This window comes from Pseudopipra pipra, chromosome 2 (assembly GCF_036250125.1).
Source record: "Pseudopipra pipra isolate bDixPip1 chromosome 2, bDixPip1.hap1, whole genome shotgun sequence".
In the NCBI taxonomy this organism is placed as follows: domain Eukaryota; kingdom Metazoa; phylum Chordata; class Aves; order Passeriformes; family Pipridae; genus Pseudopipra; species Pseudopipra pipra.
In genome coordinates this window covers 37,998,169-38,018,657 of record NC_087550.1, presented here as the reverse complement: position 1 = coordinate 38,018,657, position 20,489 = coordinate 37,998,169, and the positions used below count along the sequence as shown (strand labels likewise).

Below are 20,489 nucleotides of genomic sequence, written 5' to 3'. Positions count from 1 at the left end.
CTGCTGATTAATTGTGGCTCTGTGCTTGCAGTGCCCCATGCAAAGCCGCTCTCCCCAGTCCTGCCGAGGGCGGCAGATGTGTCCAGCGCTTTATGGGGCCATCACACCTGGGGCTGCAGCAGAGCCAAGGAGCAACAGTAACGATGCTGATAATATCAGAGTTCAAGGAGCGTCTGGACAGTGCTCTTCGTCATATGGGTTAGTTTTAGGTGGTCCCGCATGGAGCAGGGAGTTGCACTTGATGATCCTTATGGGTCTCTTCCAAACTGAGACACTCTGTATTTCTATGGGCACGTGCTAAAGTGTACACAGAGCAGCTGGGCTACTGCCGGACGAGAGCACTGAGAACAGACACAACCCACACCGGGAGCCGGCACCGCCCCCTCAGCCCCGGCAGGCCCCGCCTGCCCGCCGCTCTCTTTGGTTCGCTCCCACGGGGCGCATGCGCCGCGCCGGTCGGCTCCACATCCGCGGAAGGGCGAGCGGAGCCCGGCGGGGCGATGGCCGGCGCGGCCAGGGACGAGCTGGGTGAGGCGAGGCTGAGCCGTGCGGCCCGGCGGCGGCCGGAGCGGCTGAGGGGCGGCGGGATGGCGGCTGGCCGCGGGGCATGGGGAGGAGGCGTGAGCGCCGAGAGTGGCCGGCCAGCTCCCACCCCTCTCCGCTCCAGCCGGGATGGTTCGGCCCACGGGGGATGCGCTGCGGCGCTCAGCACACCGAGGCGGGCGGGATGAACCATCCCACCTGGGGGAGGGGTGCGCTCTGTGCTGCCGCGTCTCCGCGGCGCCGGGGCCGGGGGAGCGGTGGTGTGGACTGAGCACCCGGGAGCCGGATCGGCGGCACCTGAGGCCGGGCGGGCTGAAGGGAGCGGAGCTGGGGTTCTGCAGGGGTCGCTCCCTGAGGGCGTCAGTCACACCTGGCTGGCGCTCGGTTTCTTTGGGAAGTCACGGCCTCCATAGAAGTACATGAAAATACATTCTCTTTCATCTGTGATGAAGGACTGTGGCTTGCTTTAAGTCTGTGTGTGGGAGGGTACATCGATGTTCATCTCTTAGTTTTTCTGTCCGCAGATGGACAAGATAGCTTGTAGCAGGTGTAGCTATAAAGTGTAGCTGGGGCTGGTCTGGTCTGGTTGAAAATCTCGTCTCAAAGCTGTGTCCACAGAATCGCAGAGTAGGTGAGGTTGGGAACGACCACAGCAGGTCTCGTGGTCCAACCTCCCTGCTCAGGCAGGGTCGTCCTAGAGCACATGGCACAGGATTGCGTCCGGATGGTTCTGGAATATCTTAAGTAGGGAGACTCCACAACCTCTCTGGGCAATCTGCTCCAGTGATTGGTCACCCGCACGGTGAAGATGTTCTTCCTCACTTTCAGGTGGAACTTCCTGTACATCAGTTTCTGCCTGTGGCCTCTTCCCCTATTGCTTGGAACCACCAAGAAGAGCCTGGCCTTATCTTGGCACCCCCCTTCACACCTTCAGATATTTATGCACACTAAGGAGGTCCCTTCTCAGTTGTCTCTTCTCAAGGCTGAACAGGCTCAGCTCCATCAGCCTTTCCTCCTTAGAGAGATGTTCCAGTACCCTAATCATCCTTATTGCCCTCTGCTGGAAATCCTAAAATTATAGTTTCACTGTATTCTGAGGAATTCGTCCTGTCCAGTGGTAATGGTGGGAATTGGAAGACATACTTCAAATTTTGTTGTCCCCAAGGCTGCTCCATCTTGCATCGAGGGACTGCCACCTCCCGAGGAAAGCTGGCTGAAAGATATTTAAGCCTTTTTTTTTTTCCCTAAGGTTACAGGTCTGAGAGTAGAAGCAGAATTTGTTTATGGGATTAACTGTTTAAAAATGCAGATCAACACCTGCTAAGAATTCTGAAGACTTTTACATGGTTTTGTCCTATTGAATACTTAATAAAGCGAAAGTCTTGCCAGTGTGTCTTCACTTGAGAGTGTGTTAATAACAGAAATGGGTGGCTTGGTCTAGACAGGATAGTGGATTATTTAAGACTAGCATTTTCCCAAATAAATGATCCATTGTGGGTTGGGGTTAAAGTGTGTAATAACTGTGGAGACCTGTGCTTGTGTACACTTGGTTTAATAACTCTGTCTGATTTTATGAGCCTTCTGGATTTGACAGTTGTGATGCAAAAGCAAACAGTTCTTCTTGCTTTTTGAGGTGCATTATTGACTTTCAACATTTACTTAGAAATAACGATTCTCATGATTAATAAATTCTACCACGAAGCTGAATAGATCTACTTTATTAAATTACAGTATGTAATGGAAACAGATAAATAACACAAGATATATTTTCCAAAGAAAAATAAAGAGGGATTTAAATAGCAGCATGAAGCATAAAGTTCTTGGCAAGCAAACACAACAAAAACTAATGCTATCTTTTACTATTCTGGAAAATATAATTATTAGTATTTAACAGGAACTTTTAAACCAGATGAGTTTTCCTTTTTAATTTTCAAACTGGAAAATGTGTTTTAGTTTGAGGGTTTTGTTTGTTTTTATGTCTCTCATATTCAATAAGAGTTGCTGTAATGAAAGATAAAAAGGGAGCTGGCTTGTGTATGGTGTATTGGAGTTATCTGTTATTTCCTCCTTTAAGTAGGAAAATTTACAGATGTTTATTGCTCTGGACCAGTGTACCCCTAGCACTACCATCCATAGTCACTTCGTGTTGCTCCATAATTTCTTTGGAGGTTGCAGAAGCATGTGACTGAGTAACGTGGGAGATCATGTGTGCTTCAGGGATAATGCTGGACTATACAAGTTAGATGCCTTCTGGAGAAATGCTGGGAAGTTTATTTGTAGGCTAAAGCTTGGGTAGTGGAGAAACAGGTACTTATTTCTGTGGTTGAGGGAGTAACTGAGTGTTATTCTGAAAATAATTAGGGGCAATGTTTTCTTTGTAACTAAATTTGTCTTGAGAGCCCTGGTTCTGAATGCTGAATTAAAATACTGCTACACAGCATTGAGACAATAAATGGGTCATTTGTGGACTGCAGTAGTTGCTGGGAACACTGAGCCTCTCCGGTTGTCACAGACGTGGTTGCTGCCGGACATAAATGTGTTTTCTGTGTTACACTGTAGTGAAGTCTCCTAGGCTGTGTTGCTATTCACAGACTCAAGTGCTAACCTTGTCCCATAAGAGCAGCTGGCCTTGGTTGGTGACACAAGCTCTGGGTATGCCCTCTGGATCATGAATATGGCTCTCCATAGCCTGTGGGAAAATATTAGCATAAACCCACATTTTAGGCTAGTGTAAAGATGACGTGGTTCTGATTTTCTCTTTTATTCAACAGTCAAACCAGCTGCTTGTTAACTCGAATCTTTATCCCAGTTATGGAGGCCCTGGGTCACCCTCTATTTAATAAACAGATTTCACAGGACTGTGAATCTTGTACAGTGTTTCTGGCCCTGTGGGCATGTTCTTGTGTAGAAGCTGACCGTGCAGTGAAGTATCTATGAGATGTCCTTTGCCTGCTGCTTTTTGCTGAGCACTTAATATACATGTGAAGTGTTGCTCCAACAAGGTCTGTGTGTTCCTTCTCCCATAAATGAGTAAAATTAGCTGATGTAAACAATGGTGGGCTATATTCTACCCCCCAAATCTTTTTATGCTTATATATCAAATCGAGTTTATTGTTTGCTGACACTGACTTCAAAAAGCTGAAGGAAAAACAACTAAGCTAACAAAAAACAGATCATATTTTTAAATTTGATTTGTGAAGGGCGTTTTAGATATGACTTTGGCTAGGACATGACCTTCTCCAAAGGAACAATAGAAGATTGTGCTTGGCTTTGTTTTTAATATCTCCTCAACCTTTAACTTCTTGTGCAGCCCTGGCAAACTTTCATCCTTTTGTCACTGTTTCTTCTGTAAAATGAAAATGATGATCAGTTTTATCACTTGTGGTACTGCATGGTTCAGTTAAATTTAGAAATGTTAATTGCTTGAGCTGTATAGAAAAATTAACTAAAGTTCTTGGTGAAAAATTTGTTTCTTTACAGAATTTTGGAACCAAAGGATTGCTTTATTGTGCTGTAAAAGCTTTAGAATTAAGTCCATGTAATAATAACAGTTCGAAAGTTTCTTTGGTAATATGTCCATAAATGTTGTCAAGATGCTGGCAAATTCTAGGGGATAGAAAAGTACACTTGAAGATTCAAATCTGGAAATCCTGGTCATAGTGATTTAAACACTATAGGTTTAATTTCACTGTGTAACTGCTGACTGACCTCTGAAATTTGTCAGAGGTCTTTGAGGATACAGTGTTGATATTTATGCATGATTATAGTGTGAGATGTAGCTGTAATGAATAAGTGAATTTATGTCTTCAGTGGTTTAAGGAATCAATTTAAACATTGCAGTGGTTAACTGGGTGAAGTTGAAATGCACTCTGTGTTACCTTGCTTGATAGTAGCAGTACTTACAGAGCTTTTTGGCACCCTGCTTGCTTGGGTGTTCAAAGAAGAAAGCAGAAACAATGACAGATGTTTAAATAACTGTTGAAGACAATCAGAAGACAGCATTTGATCTGAAAAGATTTTTGTGGTGGTACAAGGAGAAAAGAAATTCATATTAGCTGATTGAAAGACAATGCTGAAAATTGGCTGGTACTTAGGCTAAGTAAAAACAAAAGGGTGTGTAGAAGTGAATTTCCTCATTCTTAGTTGTGCTGAGTAATGATAATGCAGACTTTTCAGTGGCTGGGGACTGGATTGGATCATTCATAGTGTGTTTGGATGCCGCCAGAACAGCTTGGAGGAGCATGGACCTAAGGTTGGCTGAGGTATGCTCTGCACCAGGTGCTTTGTGAGAGCAGCCAGACAACTTCATCTTTGATGCAAGTATGACATGTATATGCTGTTCTTGTAGCTGGAGTTTGAGATCTGATTTAAACTGCACATACTAGACCTTTGTAGGAAGGAATCAAAGTAAATATGGGTATTCTGTACCAATTTTCTGGCAGTGACTGTGGACTTTCCAGAATAATTCATTTCAGGCTAGGTGCAAGTATGCAAAGCACCCATTCTTTGACCTTGTGAGCTCAAGCTTTCTTGCTTGGTATGCTCTGGACTACAAGTTTGGATCCATTAAATCTGGATGTTACACAAACCTGTATGTCACTGTGAGTGTGGACTGTGCAGTGGGACATAGCCACAGTATTCCTTCCAGCAGCAGAGATCTCATCAAATAAAAACCCATGCTTAGAAAGTCCCATGACCCAAATCTCGTATTATGTCCCAGGACCTTTACTTTTAACGGATTCACATATTTTAGGCCAAAACTATACACCAGTCATAGGAGGAAGGAGGAATGACAAGGAGAAGAGGCAATTCAAAAGCGTTTCTATGGCTAGAATAGAGACGAGATAGCATTATTGGAATATTTTATATAATGCAGTATTTCAGGGGAACCTGTAGTAAGTATAGTTATCACAATGTGAGTTGAGGCAGATTGCTGTTGCCTGTGTTTGAAAACTTCTAATAGAATTTATTCTCAAATGTGTTATTACATTAGAACAGGATCAGCAAATTGCCAACCTTAGTGTACAAGTTGGAAACAGATATTCTGAGGTCTAGTTTAAGCAATTTCTGAGAACATGGGTGAATAGTTGACAGTAAGTTAGGTGATTAGTCATCTGAGGGTTATTGTCATCACTGTTCCAGCTCCGATAGACAGCTTTAAGCATGGGCAGATGACTTTTCAGAAGAAAAATAGCTTGTCTTAGAAAAATTCTTACTATTTAAAAGATGAGGGCAATGCTTGAGTATGTCTAAATCCATTCTTAAAGGACAACCTTTGTGATCAGAAGATGGGTCAGGAAGTTGGGAGAAAAGTAAAATGTTATTCCAGAGGTGCTGCCACTGTCACTGTTAGGCTCAACCTTGGCCATGGTGGGTCCATCTTGGAGCCGACTGGCATTGGCTCTATTGACATCCAGCAGCTTCTCATAGAAGCCACCACTGCAGCGCCTTGCTACCAAAACCTTGCTGCACACACCCAATACAATGGCTACTTTTCAGTGCATTCTATATTTCCTGTCTGCGCATATCTTGTTTTAATTAATTAAGTGTTAGTTTTTATCAGATTGACCATAATGACTCCCCAAAATAAAACTTGTATTTGGCACGTTCATATGCTTTTATGTACTTTAAAGATGTCAGTTGCCTGCACCTTCTTTTAAATGTATCTGCAGGCTCACAGGTGTTTCAGATTTCACAGGTATTCCGTTAGAATCCATGTTTTTCTTACATCATAAGTAAGCTTAAAATAGTTAAGGTATTCAGTGTTCATTCAATTTATGAAATATTTTTGCTTGCTGAATAGTCTTTTAATGTAGCTAATGTTTTAATGTATATTTAATGTAGCTAATGAGTTTCATGGTATTCTTCAGTGTTTTCAGAGTTCTGTAAGCTATGTGGTAATTCACTGTGCTGTTGCATACTTAGAATTCATTAAGGTTGGAAAAGACCTCTGAGATCACTGAGTCCAACCCTAGCACTACCATGTTACTACTAAACCATATCCCTAAGTGCCACATCCACATCTTTTAAATACCTTCAGGGATGGTGACTCCACCACTTCTTGGACAGCCTGTTCCGATGCCTGATAATGCTTTTAGTAGAAATATTCAGTAATGTTTAAGTCACAGGGATTTCTCTCTTTTTTTGGTGGAAGTTATGAAAGTTGAGACTTAATGTACTTTATGAATGGATACTGTGGTAGGCAAGTGTAGGGTAAATGATCTTTTTGCTCTTGGCAGGATTTGCTTTACTTAACTGTAGTAGTTTAAAAATGGTTATAATTTACTCAACATTAAACTGTCATAAGCTGTTAGTTTTGCCTGAAAGGCGATTTTGTTCACTGCTGACTGCTTGCTCTTGCTAGGTGGTGTTACTTAGCTCGAAATTTGTTTCTAATGCTAATATAGTGTTAACTCTGTTCTACAGGCATGGAAGTAATGAAGCCTTTAATTGATGAAGAAGACTCAGATGGCATCTCAGAAGAAGAGCATGAAAATAATTTCCTGCCAGTTAAAACACATTACCAGCTTGGTAATGAAGAAGGCATTACGTATGTGCTACTCTTAAGTATCAGCTTGTTTAAATTTGTTGCCTCTGCCTCATTTCTTATGAGCAGTTTACTGAACTGTGTAGGGGTTTTCTTGCACCTGCAGGACAGTTTTGTGGTTTTGTGGTTGTACATCAGGACTTTACATAGTTCTGCCAAAAAGCAGCCCATTTTGAATAGGTTTTTTGTTCTTTGGAAGCTAAGAATGTGGCTGTAAAATATTCCAAGGTGCCTATTTGCAAAGTGACTGGATTACTCAAAATCCAAGCACTATTTAAAGAAGATTTTGAGAAGATTCTGGAGGTAATCTGTTTGTGAAAGTATAATTAGAAGAGATGGCAAAGGTTTGGCTTTTGGTTTTCTTTTTTAATTTGTATAAAGCTTTGACTGTCAGACTTGTGATTTCCAGCTGGTAATTTTGTTTTTGAATGTTATTGATTCTAAAATAGCGATAAAACAGTGATAAAACTTGGTAATTTTGACTCTGAGGCAAATGAATAATAGAATTGCACAGAAAATAACATTTCACAAGCTGGAGTAAAGAACTGAAGATCAGACTTGTATGTTCTATTTGAGAGTGCTCACATATAAAGATGAATAAGAACATTATTTGAATGTGCTGCACATACTTTAAGATAACTAGACCACCACCATGAGCTGAAGCTCAAAATTTATCACTTTATTATTAAATGACAGAGGATGTGGTTTTACTTTTGCCCCCTGCCCCATCTCAGTGTACTTCTAATGTGATGTTTTATCCTCAGGTTTATACAAACACTTACTCACCTCCTCAAAGGAAACATTGGAACTGGGCTTCTTGGTCTTCCACTTGCAATAAAAAATGCTGGTATTGTGGTAAGAATTCAATTCTTTTTTCATACACTAGGAGAAATATCTAGACTGATTTACAGATATATGTCCTGAAAAACTAAAATCCCTATACTTCTTATTTGTTACTGCAATCTTAATAGAGTTGTGTTGATTTTCCTCTTTAATCTGGTGAAATTAGTACTGAAGATTAAGATTTTTATTTTTTTAAAAAAAGTTACTACTTCACCCTGAGGACTTCATTGCATGAGTTGCGATTTGAAGTGTTTTTCTGGTCAAAACACGAACTTTGTAAAAAAAAATAAATATTTTGATTTACTCAGACTCCTGTGGTCCTATGGTGTCTCATGGGAATTGTTACTATGTGGTTGTCTTTGTACACACTTCTCTAGAGGCAGATTGTATGTCCTAGGATGCATCATCAGCTTGTTAAATCAATGTAGTGTTTCTGCAGAAACAGGCTATAGCACAGGTTGTTTATACCAGGTAATAAACAATGCGTTTCCTAGGGCAGGGTAAATTTGCTCAAGTGAAATTTTCACCTTACAACTAAATAATCCTGTAATTCTATAGTACAGGATGTTCAGGTTTAAGAGTGAGAGTTACATGTGAAAAGCAGATTCCATCTGTGAAAATTTCTGGTTGAAATTCCACTCTGAAACAAATTATTTAATTTGATAATTATCTGTAGTTTGTAACTTTTGCTGTCATTACCACTTCAAACCAGTTCAAACCACTGTTTTGAATTGGACACTATGTGCAGTCTTCTCTCCTGACAAACTTCTTTGGGCAAATGAAGCAGTTAGAGGAGTGCAGTTGTTTGTGCCCATTTGGTACTTATAGCCATCTCTCAAATAGTGAATGTAAAGTAAGGAATGCCATGGAACGTCAGCAGTAACCCCCCCTCTGAGAGAGGGAAAAAATGCAGTTGCAAAAAATTTTTTTTTTTTGCTACAATGTGAATTTTTTTCATTTAGAGATTTTTCCCCAGAATATTTTCATGAGAAATTCTGTATATTTCCTGTGTCCTCCCTCCTTTTTTTTTTCCATACCAGGTTGGGCCAATCAGCCTTGTGTTCATAGGAGTTATATCGGTTCACTGTATGCACATCTTGGTACGTTGCAGCCACTCTCTGTGTCAGAGGTAAATGTGGAACTACTTGTTCAGTTGCTGAGTTTCAGTATTTTTTTCCTTAATTTGTCTGTTCTGTTTGTGATTTTTGGCCTACAGAATGTCTTGATGCTATAGCAGTTCCTTCTGTCAGTTCAGAATCTTCCAATTGTTGGAAGCAACACTCAAATTTGTAGCGTGTACCTATAAATGATGGGTATGCTTTGTGCAACTCACTGAAAAAAAAATAATTGTTCTCTGTTCATATTCAAAATGAAATTAGTTTAACGTGTTGCCCAGTACCCTGCTCCCTGCTAGCAAATAATAGGCTCTTTCTCATTGCAGTTTTAATTGCTTATTTTCAGTCCATTAGTCCTTCTTTATATTCGTAGATTTCTTCATAGCTTCTGAATCTTCATAGCTTTGGAAAGTGTATAATTTATAAATAGCCACTTTATAAGTACTCTATAGGAATAAAAGATAAACTAAGAAGTGCTGTCAATGTCTTCCATGATTATATGTGAGTTCTATCTCTTTGAATTGTGACAACTTGATTCTTTGAACTTGTAGTGCTGAAGGAATGAGTTAAAATGAGCTAGCGAGCAGATAAACACTAAATACTCCTCCAAGTGAGTTGTACAATATTGAGGGGAAGCAGTTATTCGGATTGATAGAGCTATTCAGACTGACAGAGTATTTTGATTAATAGTGACTTTTATTAAACGTTTTTATCTTACTGTCAGGTGTTAAAAGAAAAGCAGTGAGAGGGTCTCATGTTTAAAAAGTGCAGTAAAGGTTTTAAACTGAATAGAATTGCAAAACTATTCATGCCCCCGTAGCTGGAAAATCTCTTACCAGATTAATATGACATTTTACTGTGAATGGACCCTGTCATTCCTCAGTTGTTCACTTCTTCCACTGCAGTTTTGAATGATCTTTGAAGATGATCACTGAAATAAGATCATTGAATCAGTTGTGACTGCTTGTGCAGGAAGAGTTATTGAAACCTGTTCAAATTCTTTGTGACTTTTAGATTTGAGATCAATTTCTTAAACTCATGTTATAAGTATCTGATTTTGGATTAATTTATAAAAAAACTTTGTTCTGTAAGGAACTTATTTAGTACTGTTGAAGTGGGGGAAGCAACATTGTGTTTAACATGTTTGTTGAGTGCTAAATAATAGCCCTTCCTGGAGTAAGGAAGCCCGAGCCATACCTCTGAAATTCAGCAGCAGTGGAATGTTGCCACAGGTGATAACTTGTTATAATCATGGGAAACCAACAGCATTTTCAAGGTAGGGCATATTTTTAATAACTCCATTCTTTCTTAATTTTTTGATTTCAGGATGAAAAAGTCCTCACTGGGGTATAGTGATACAGTTAGTTATGCCATGGAATTGGGGCCCCTTGCTGCTCTTCAGAAACGAGCTTCTTGGGGCAGGTAAGTTTGAATTAGAATTTAATTGAATAAATTCATTATTAAAAATTAATGGTTTGACTTGGAATGATAGGAAAATTTCTTTTTACTAAGATGTTGTCTTCCTTAAGAATGACTTTTTGCAGTGTCATTTGTTATTTCCTGCTACCAGCTAGTAGTGGTGACATGGGAGGATGTCTGTCTCTCTTAGGCATTTCAATTTTCAGGTCTACAAGAGCTGTGAAGAAAAAGAATTCTGTTTAGTAATATAGGAAGAGATGTGTTATAACCAGAAATGCATTCTGTATTGTCTAATGTAGTGAAGTTTTCATTCTCTTTTACCGGCATTCCCTGTGTCAGAGTTCACTCTTTAAGCAGGTTGACACTGTAGATGTTAATTACTTTAATGGATTTATTCAGAAAGGAAGCAAAGAATTGCTTTGCTTCCTGTTTAAATATAACATACAAATAATGGATAAAGTAGGTACTGTTTTTGCAATAATGACATGAAGATGTTGTCTCTGTTAAATACTTTATCCCTCTTTTAAAAAAGACTGTTATATTTTTCTTTGCCATTTGTTGCTGTAGAGCTGTTTGTGGAATTTGTAGTATGACTGCGCAGTAGTGAAATTGTGAATAGTGGAACAAACATATTGCTCAACGTTAATTTAAAGTGGTTTTTACCTCACTTGTGGAAGAATTTTTTTTGTTCCTGTTATTTTCAAGGATGCAGGATCTTGCATCAGGGGTTTTGGCTGTTACTTTGTTTCAAATAAGCAAAAGGTGAGCTCGTTCTTTTAAGATCTTTTGTGATGACTTTGTAGGAATGGAGAAGAGCTCAATTAGAGGCAAAATTGATTCGTACTGATATATAATGACAATTCTCTATTGCACCTAAGAGTTACAAGCCACAAATGGCAATTGGATCTCCAGAGACACTGTACTGCAGCAAATCCATTCTCTGGGGCAGATCTCTGCTGTATGCTTAACTCTAGCAGAGCTTCATTACAGCATGTCTTCAGGCCACTATTGTGTATTACTTTTTTTCAAAAACACTCTGAACCATAGTTTAGTGTTTTTTCAGTAATATACAGTGTCTGAATGTGTATTTGGGTACATTGACATAGAACTGCCTGGTAAGATGTGAAAGTGTTATCTTGAGTTGATGCAACTTTTATGTCTTAGACTGCATATGAGACATTTCATCTCTGGACCTGGTGGAAAACTGCTGTGTTGGGGGCTAAAGGGTGCATCAAATATGTATGTCTGTTGTTAACATTTGTACCACATTAAGTCCTTGAATTTCATTTTATGCCACTTTAAAATATGTTGAGTACCTTCTTTTTTTTTTTTTGAGAAACTGTGATGCCTACTTAGTGTTACCTTAAAAACCACGCACACAAAACCCACCCTGTTTTGCCATAAGAGGAGCATGTATTGCAGTACTTGTGAAATTAATGTGGCATTTGAGTGTTGCATTTTGATTACTGTAAAAAGGAGCAGTAATTGCATGTTAGGTAACAATGGGTTAATTATTTTGATCTTAAGTATAATGTATGTTTGTTTTTTTTTCCTCAGGTGTATTGTGGACTTTTTCTTAGTGATAACACAGCTGGGATTTTGTGGTGTTTATGTTGTGTTCTTGGCAGAAAATGTGAAACAAGTGAGTAATGTTGCCATATGGAAGCAGTTATGGGTTTAGATTAATATTTCCTCGCTTTTATTTCCTGTCCCTATAAAGCTTTTGGTAAATAGGAGCAATGTCCAAAATGAACAGAATTCAGGCCTTGTGAAAGTGTTTATTGCCTTCTGAGTTGTTTGTTGAATTTATAACTTAATTGCGGACATGATAGAAAATAAGGATGAAACTGGAGAGGAGCCAGTTATCCCTCAATTCCCCTAGGCCTTCTGCTGACAGCCTTTTTTTACCCCCAACTTCCTGGGCATATTTTACCCTTTTCCTGTCACTGGAATATTTCTTTTGTTCCTGTTTAGTCACTTCCCTTCGCAGAATCCACTGTATCTAAACCAATCCTGATTTTTTGTTCCTAAAAATGCCTGACACTGAAATTTCCGCTGCCTCCTTAGTAGTCAGTTCCAATGCTTTCTTATCTGTTAGACAGCTGCTTCTTTGTAGAAGCTTAAAATTTCTTATCAATGTTGCAAGTCCTTTATTTCATGTTCTAGCTGTAAGTAATTTATTCTTTTTGATTTGTGGATACTGTTTATATTTTTGGATATTATTATCCTGTCTCCTCTCTATGTAATATCTAATAGAGGGGAGACATGATAGAATCTAGTAGCTGTTGTTGCTTTTCTGTGAACGCTTTGCAATTGGTCACATAGTTTACTTCAAGTTTTTTCCCTGAAGTTGGTTAAATCAACTAAAAATTGCAAATGAGTCACCACAACTACAAATACCTATACACTTCCCCAGCAATCCCAAACCTTTCAATAAAACCCAGCTATCCCTTTTCTTCCCCTCAACCATCCATCACTGACAAAAGGAAACAAAACCATGCCTATCACTTTCATGACAGCTGCTCCTGCTTTCATTCATGTGTTTTGTCTCTTGTTTTCCAGTCTTCCTAAGCTCTTTCTCATAGGTGGAGATTATTCTGTTGACAGGGTCCCTTGTGTGTGTTAGTCATTCCCCTTTGCACACCCAGCAGTTGCAGGCAGAAGTTTGTGTGTCTGAGCAGGTGGTCCATGGAAGGAAGGAAGGTTGGATGCTCAAACACAGGCACGTTGAGCTTGTGATGCTTGCTCCTCCACAGGCTTTTTAAGATGCCTGGACTCTACCAATATGCTTTGCTGTGTTTCCTGCTTATGAGATTATGGTTAGTCACTTGACATAAAGCTAATGAGGATGAATCTGGGCCTGTGTCTGTACAAGCACTGGTGAGGCCTTGTTCTTGAGTACTGGGCCTCTCACTTCAGGAAAGACACTGAAGTGCTGGAGCTTGTCCAGGGAAGGGTGACGGAGCTGGTGAAGGGTCTGGAGGACAAGTCTGATGAGGAGCAACTGAGGGAGATGGAGGTGTTTAGTCTGGAGAAAAGGAGGCTGAGGTTGAATCTTATCATTCTGTACAGCTACGTGAAATGAGGTTGTAGTGAGGTGGAGGTTAGCTTCTTCTCACAGGCAATTAATGATGGGATGAGTGGACATAGCCTCAAGGTTCACCAAGGGAGGTTCCTGGACAACAGGAAGAATTTTTTCATGGAAAGGATTGTTAAGCATTGAAATGGACTGCCCACAGAGGTGTTGGGGTTACCATCGCTGGAGTGTTCAAGAAGCGATCAGACATGGCACTTAGTGCTGTGGTCTAGTTGACAAGGTGTGATCGGTCACAGGTTGGATTTGATATCTTGGCGATCTTATCCAACCCAAACAATTCTGTGATTCTGTGATTCTTTGTATGCTCCTGTATTTAGAGAAGTGTGTGAGGAATAAGGTATGGCAGGTTACTGAGCATTAATCATCCGTGTAGATTCTTATTCTGCCAGCAATGGAGAGCAGAGTAATACCACGGTAATTTGAACTGTCTGATTTAACTCCTTTCTTCTTATACAAAGTGATGATGACTGCATCACGAAGGTCTGATGGTAGCTCGCCTAGTTCCCAACAGTGCACCACAAACTCATGAAATTTAGCATGGAGTGCTTGGCCCCCATGCTTCCAGACTTCAGGTGGAATTCTATCAACCCCAGCCGCCCTGCCAATTTTCACCTGCTGTATGGCCTTAAGAGTTTCTCCTATAGCGGGGGCAGTATCGAATTCATTCTTCACTGGTTGTTGTGTGATGGACTGAATTGCTGAGTCTTGAACTACACGGCTAGTACTGAAAAGAGTCTGAAAGTGTTCAGACCATCGATTCAGAATGGAGGTTTTATTTGTCAGAAATGTTTGACCATCAGTGCTGAGTAGAGGGCTTTGGACCTGGTATGTAGGCCCGTATGCTGTTTTCAAGGCCTCATAGAATCCTCTGTGATCACCTGTATCTGCACATAATTGAGTTTTTTCAGCTAGATTGATCCACCACTTGTTCTGGATGGGAAGGCCCATACTATGACCTTAAATCATCTTGTCCAGGAGCTGCTTTATGCTGATGCCGCTGCCCTCGTCACCCATGCAGAAGAAGCTCTGCAACGTTTAACATCCTGCTTTGCAGACGCTGCTGAGCTCTTTGGGCTGGAAGTCAGCTTAAAGAAGACAGAAGTTTTCTATCAACCTGCACCTCAGGAAGTCTTCCATCATCCCCATATCACCATTGGCGAATCAGAGCTCAAATCAGTCCAGCAGTTTAATTACCTACGCAGCCTCATCTCGGATAGTAAGATTGACGGAGAGAGACAACAGGTTAGCAAAGGCATATAGTGCTTTTGGAAAGCTTCATAAAAGAGTTTGACGAAATAAACACTTGAAGAAAAGTACGAAGATCAGTGTTTACAGAGCCATTGTGCTGTCTACTCTCTTATATGAGTCCGAATCATGGGTCATTTACTGCCACCACCTGCGACTCTTAGAACGCTTCCATCAACGCTGCCTCCATACAATCCTAAACATCCACTGGTCAGATTATGTGACTAACACGTCTGTTCTAGAACAGGCAGCAGTTACAAGTATTGAGGCCATGTTACTGAGAACACACCTGCGTTGGGCAGGGCACGTCTCAAGGATGAAGGACCACCGCCTCCCTAAGATCTTGCTTTTTGGTGAACTTGCCACTGGCTGCTGCAAGAGAGGAACCCCGAAGAGAAGATACAAGGACTCCCTGAAACAACATCTCAACCTTGACCATATTGATCATCATAACTGGTCTACTCTGGCCTCCAGTCAGGAGGTCTGGAGACACACCATCTATAACGCTGCTGCTTCTTTTGAGTATGCACGCAGGATCACCCTTGAGGAGAAAAGACAATGCAGAAGGAATCGTGTCTTGCTGAATATTCCACCTGAGGAGTCTTTCCGCTGTGCCTTTTGCAACCAGACTTGTCTATCTCATATTGGCCTTTTTAGCCACCAGCGTGCTTGTAACAAGCGTGGGTAGAGCCCTTCCCAATTCTTCATTTGCGAAGCCTAGCCATGATGGTGAGATTCTTATTCTACTCAAAAGCTAGACTAGAGGTGTCTTGACATAGCTCACCTTTAATTAGGAAAAAGAGTGTCCACTTGGGCAGTTAGTACATAGAAGATAGTATGGGTTTTGTTCATTCTCTTGGAGATGAGTATTTTTATTGTGTCTAAAAAGTGTTCCAAGTTCTCTGGATGAAGATCCTGTCGAGATATGGTATATTTGTGTATTTGGAAGCTGGATACTCTGTAATTTGTGTCTTGAGAGGAAAAAAAAATCAAGCCTTTTAAACTACTGTTCTACTGTCAGAATCTGTCTCAATACCTGAAAATCCTCTCTGATGTCCTTTTCCTGGCCTTCCAAAGTGAGATTTTTATTGCATTCCTTGCAATGTAATTTCAAATTAAGCCTTTCCTATCAAATATGTATCTCATTAACCAGTTGTCACGTATGTGTTGTGACCTTGAGTAGAAGATGAGACTAAACACTTTTTGACCTTGGCTTTTGTAGGTTTGGAAAAAAAATTTGAAACCTTTTTCAGGAAACTTGTTGCTGCTTTATTAAGGAAGAGTTGAAAGCTCTTACAGAAAAGCAGATGCTGCTGAAGCAGTAGCTGCAGAGACCCGTAACGTGGACACTATGAATGGATTAAAGTCATTAGCAATTCAGAAGTTCCACTTCCAAATGTACTTAATTTATATTGCCTTGTTCTTGCTCTTCTGGGAGGTAGAAGTCGGGTTTCTTCCTGGCAACTTTCGATTGCAGAAATCTGTCCCGTAGAGGGCACCAAAGAACACAAATTGTTACAGCCTTAAATCTGTAACGATTTGGGGTAGTGAGAGAATGGGAAAGGTGAACAGATGGAAAGGGGATGGGGGATGAGAAGGCGAGAGAACTGAGATAAAGGAAGAACACGGTAAAAATGTTACTAATGGCACTCCTTTACCAATTCCTCTGCATTATAATTTGTATGACAGAAAGAGCAGGTTTTGAGATACAGGTCAGGAAACAGTGGTCTCAGTTGAAGAGACTAAGGAAATGGAATTATTTCTTGCTTCTGAAATAGTTCTTGTAAGAAGTGTATTCGTGGGTTGAACTGAATTTTTTGCAAACACTAGCTGTGCATTAGTTGTTTTCTGAGCGGAAAAGGAACCTGGTAACCAGATTTGCGCAAGTGTTTGATCTTCCTGAATACAGCTGAAGTTGGTGGATGCTGTGATTGGGCTATGTAAATGAGACATCAGGTGAAGAATACTGTTTCAGACATCACACCAGCATGTAAGTTAATGCTTGAATAACTGAAGTAACTCCTGATGAAGTCTTGTGTCTGTGGATATCACTATGCCTAGTGATTTCAGTGGCCGTGTACTTCCTTTCTAAAACCATAATGGTATTTCCTCATGTAGTTTAGAGAAATGTTTGACACTTCAGATCACGTTGCTTTGTTTAGGACAGAGACAGTTATAGTCAGTGTCTGCTGTTCTTGGCTCAGCATGACTGCCATATGCAGTGATGCACTAGCAGAGAGCAATGAGACACTTGTCCAGAATAGGAATCTGAGGTTATAATAATTCTAGTATTTAGGAGATGAGGTTAGATAGAAAGTGAGTCATAGTCCATCCTAACACAATCAGCAGTAAACTTGCACTGAGCTAAAGAGCATATGAGAAAGTTTAAACCCCCAAAATTCCTCCTGCTGCTTTGTATTTTGTTGCTTTTCGAACAGTTTTAAGTGTTATCTGATTAATTTTTAAAAGCAAAATCTAGGAAAACACTTTCAAAGTGATGGTGATGTTAGTCCACACCTGAACAAATTAGTATAATCTCATCTTCATGAGAGGGTTTTTTTGCTGCTCTCTATTGTCAACTCTCCCACAGCCTGTTGCTCCACTCTAAGAGGAAGAGTAGTGATCCTTACATTCTCTGAGTTTTGTGTTTACTTTCTTACTCAGCTTTCTTCTACCTGTCAGTAACTCTTGCCGGTTTTTTTAGCTCTCGCACAAGATTAACCCTTGCTGGGTCTTATCTGGTATGTCTCTTCTGAGGCTGTGTGCAATTCACTATTCTTTCATGTCTCAAAATACACCTTTGAGGGGTATTTCCTGTGGCCATGTCTAAACCCGTAAGTGGTACTGCTCTGACTGATGCTGTTAAAGCTGTCTATTGATATAAAGTTGGTTTAAAGGTATGTATGTCCACAAAAGGGAATAAACTGTCCTCCTGTGCATTTATATCAGTATAACTGTGTCCATAATATGAGTTACACAGTATATATGTGTGTGTGTGTATACATAAAATTCACCTGTGTATAATGGACATAATTAAAACAGTTTGACAGTCAACAGTTGAAACTTTAAAAAGTTTCTTTTTTTTTGGCAAGCAAATTGAAATATTAATTTTGAAGTCATGGGCTTCACATTTTGATGCATGCAAGTAATAGCCAGTGCAGAGTAAATTTCAGGAACCTCCTGCTTACCCAAGCCAGTAGTGCTGTTTTTAGCAGTGTTTCAATTCACAGTAACCTCTTCATCCAATGGCAAACTGATCTCTAAACTAGTCTGTGTGGGATAAGTGTGTGCACTTTCAGCAGTTATTGGGGAGTAAGTGGAACTTAACTAACCATTTCATGTGTTCTTTTCTCTATTCCAATCCATAATCCTTCATAGGATAGACATTGATAAACAGGGCTGTTTCAGAAAGGGCTCTACTTTTCTTCGTTTTTAAATATATTTCTAAAGACTTACAGCAGAGTAATCCTCAGGGATTGGTCCGATCTCATTAGGGTGAAGGCTATCACAAATAAAAAGGGTTTGTTCCATTTGAGTTACAAAATACATTTATACATTGACAGCTGTGACCACACAGAACAAAGATGGGAAGAGAGTAAGAAATTACCTGCTTTATACTGTCAAAATCTGGTTAAAGCAGTGTCACTGCTGTCCTCTGAAGACAAAAAGAAAAGAGGGAAACTGGGATGTATCTAAGAGTACTGGGAGAAACCTGAAGTCTTTGAAAGACCTTACAGACTGGAGAGGTTCTTGAGAACCAGGGAGAGACAAATGTTAAGTTTATCTTTATTAAAAGCCAAAAGAATAATTTGGAGAATTACAAACCAATCAGCCTCTTCAATCCCTTTGAAAATCAGGAACTGAGACTTCTTGGCATGTGTTTCTGTGCACATGAGGGAGAATAAAGTGACTGGAACCTGTCAGCATGGATTTACCAAGGGACTGACCAACTTGGTTGCCTTCTGTAAGAAAAAAAGTCTGAATTTGTACATGATGAGAAATCACTAGATGCTACTTTATAAACGTTTATAGCAAGGTTTTTCATGCTGTCTCTGACAATAAATTTGTATCTAAGTAAGGTTGTTATGGTCTGGATAGATGGGTGGACTGACAGACAACTGGCTGGGGGAAAAAAACCACTGGTTGTGTGGTCAGACTTGGAGAGCAGTGTTCATGATCATGAGCCAGCAGTGTGGCGTGACGGCAAAGCAAACAAACAGCATCCTGGGTTGTATGAAAAGAAGGATTGCTGGTAGATAAAGGGAAGTGATTGTCATCCTTTGCTTCACATTTGTTAGGCCATATCTAAAATACTCTATCAAGTTTTGGATATTTCTAGTACTGGGAAGTCATTGACGAAGTGAGTTCAAGGGAGCCTGCTGAAATTACTGGCGCTGAAGCATTTGTCTTGTGAGGGCTGGGAAAACTGGGCTTGTTCAGGTCGGACAAGAACTGGCTTTTGGAGGACCTAAAAGCCACCCCCCAGGACTGCAAAGAGGTTGTCTAGAAAATGGAATGAAGTTCTTTACTGAGGTCAAATGACAAGACAAGAGAAACCGTTCACAAAACAGCACAGGAATTTCTGTTCTGAGGGAAAGAAAAACTTCCATACAGTCAAGCACTGGAACCAGTCGTCCAGACAGGTTGTGCAGTCTCTATCTATCCTTAGAAGTTTTCAAGACCCAGCTGGAGAATGGGGAGAGGAACAATCTGATATGATGCCGTAGCTCACAGAACTGTGAGCAAGCTATTGGACTATAGACTTCCTGAGGTCCTATCTGACCTAAGTGATTCTATGATTCAGTGACTCCAGACCCCTGGTTTTGGATGAGGTCATGGAGAAGATTGTTGAGAATACGGTGTTTTGTGTAGTTGGTAGGAGACTTGACAAGGCAAAGTGACTCAAATGAGAGATGGTGTAGAAGAGAGGAAAGGTCAGAGGAACACTGTGTGTTTTGTGGAACTGGCATTTATTCCCCTAGAATTGCAGCTTTTGTGTTAAAAACACACAAGAAGCACATGCTTTTCATAGCTCGGACTAAAGACAGCTGTAATTGCAAATCTGGTTTATGCAAAATATTAATCTGTGCTGCTCAGGTTCAGAATTTCATTTTTCTTTTTTTTTTTTCCCTCCCAGCTAGGATGTCTTTGATGCCCTGACTTCTTTCTTTAAACTGTATTGCAAGGAACAGGATCTGCAGCAGACTCCTGCAACTCATGACATTCTTGAGAATCCATTTGACTCCATTTCCTTCCTCCAGTGAATGCTGTGCCAGGGAACAGTGCAGGAGAAGGGGTACCATGCTTGCTGTATTGTAAAGCAGAATACAGTGTTGTGATTTGTTGCAGGAATACATCTCATATCTTAGGGGTGCAAGGGGGAGTTGGTAAGCTGGGGTCAGGGAGGCAGTTTTATTGCCCTTTCTGCATCAACATTCAGTCATCTAATGAAGGTTGTGGAGAGTTTATGTGCAGCTGTAGTATGTTCTTTCTCTGTGCTTTCCTCAGTATTTTTGTGAAAGCAAAAGGCAGATGGAGATGTGATCACCCCCTTCATCAGGGTAGCTGATCACAGTAGAGCAAAACTTGAATAGAATTTTATATTGTACCTTGTATTTTCCGACTGTATTAGCCAGTAAACTCCAGTTGAATATCTAATTGGAATTTGGTGATGCTAATA

At 40.4% G+C, this 20,489-nt stretch overlaps 1 protein-coding gene across 3 annotated transcripts in view; it reads left to right on the top strand.

Annotated features, from left to right (window-relative positions):
* The first annotated feature begins 418 nt into the window (after positions 1-418).
* Positions 419-20,489, top strand: part of SLC36A4 (solute carrier family 36 member 4) — a 92,379-nt gene continuing 72,308 nt past the window's right edge. Inside the window, exons 1-6 of one of the 3 annotated variants that reach the window (XM_064645049.1) lie at positions 419-528; positions 6,970-7,093; positions 7,855-7,945; positions 8,974-9,062; positions 10,375-10,470; positions 12,025-12,109. In XM_064645049.1, coding sequence (XP_064501119.1) covers positions 501-528; positions 6,970-7,093; positions 7,855-7,945; positions 8,974-9,062; positions 10,375-10,470; positions 12,025-12,109 — 513 coding nt within the window. In that variant the 5' untranslated portion in view covers positions 419-500. Of the gene's footprint in view, positions 529-577; positions 959-6,969; positions 7,094-7,854; positions 7,946-8,973; positions 9,063-10,374; positions 10,471-12,024; positions 12,110-20,489 lie in introns of those variants that run through there. The other 2 variants (XM_064645050.1, XM_064645048.1) reach the window with 2 other exon arrangements.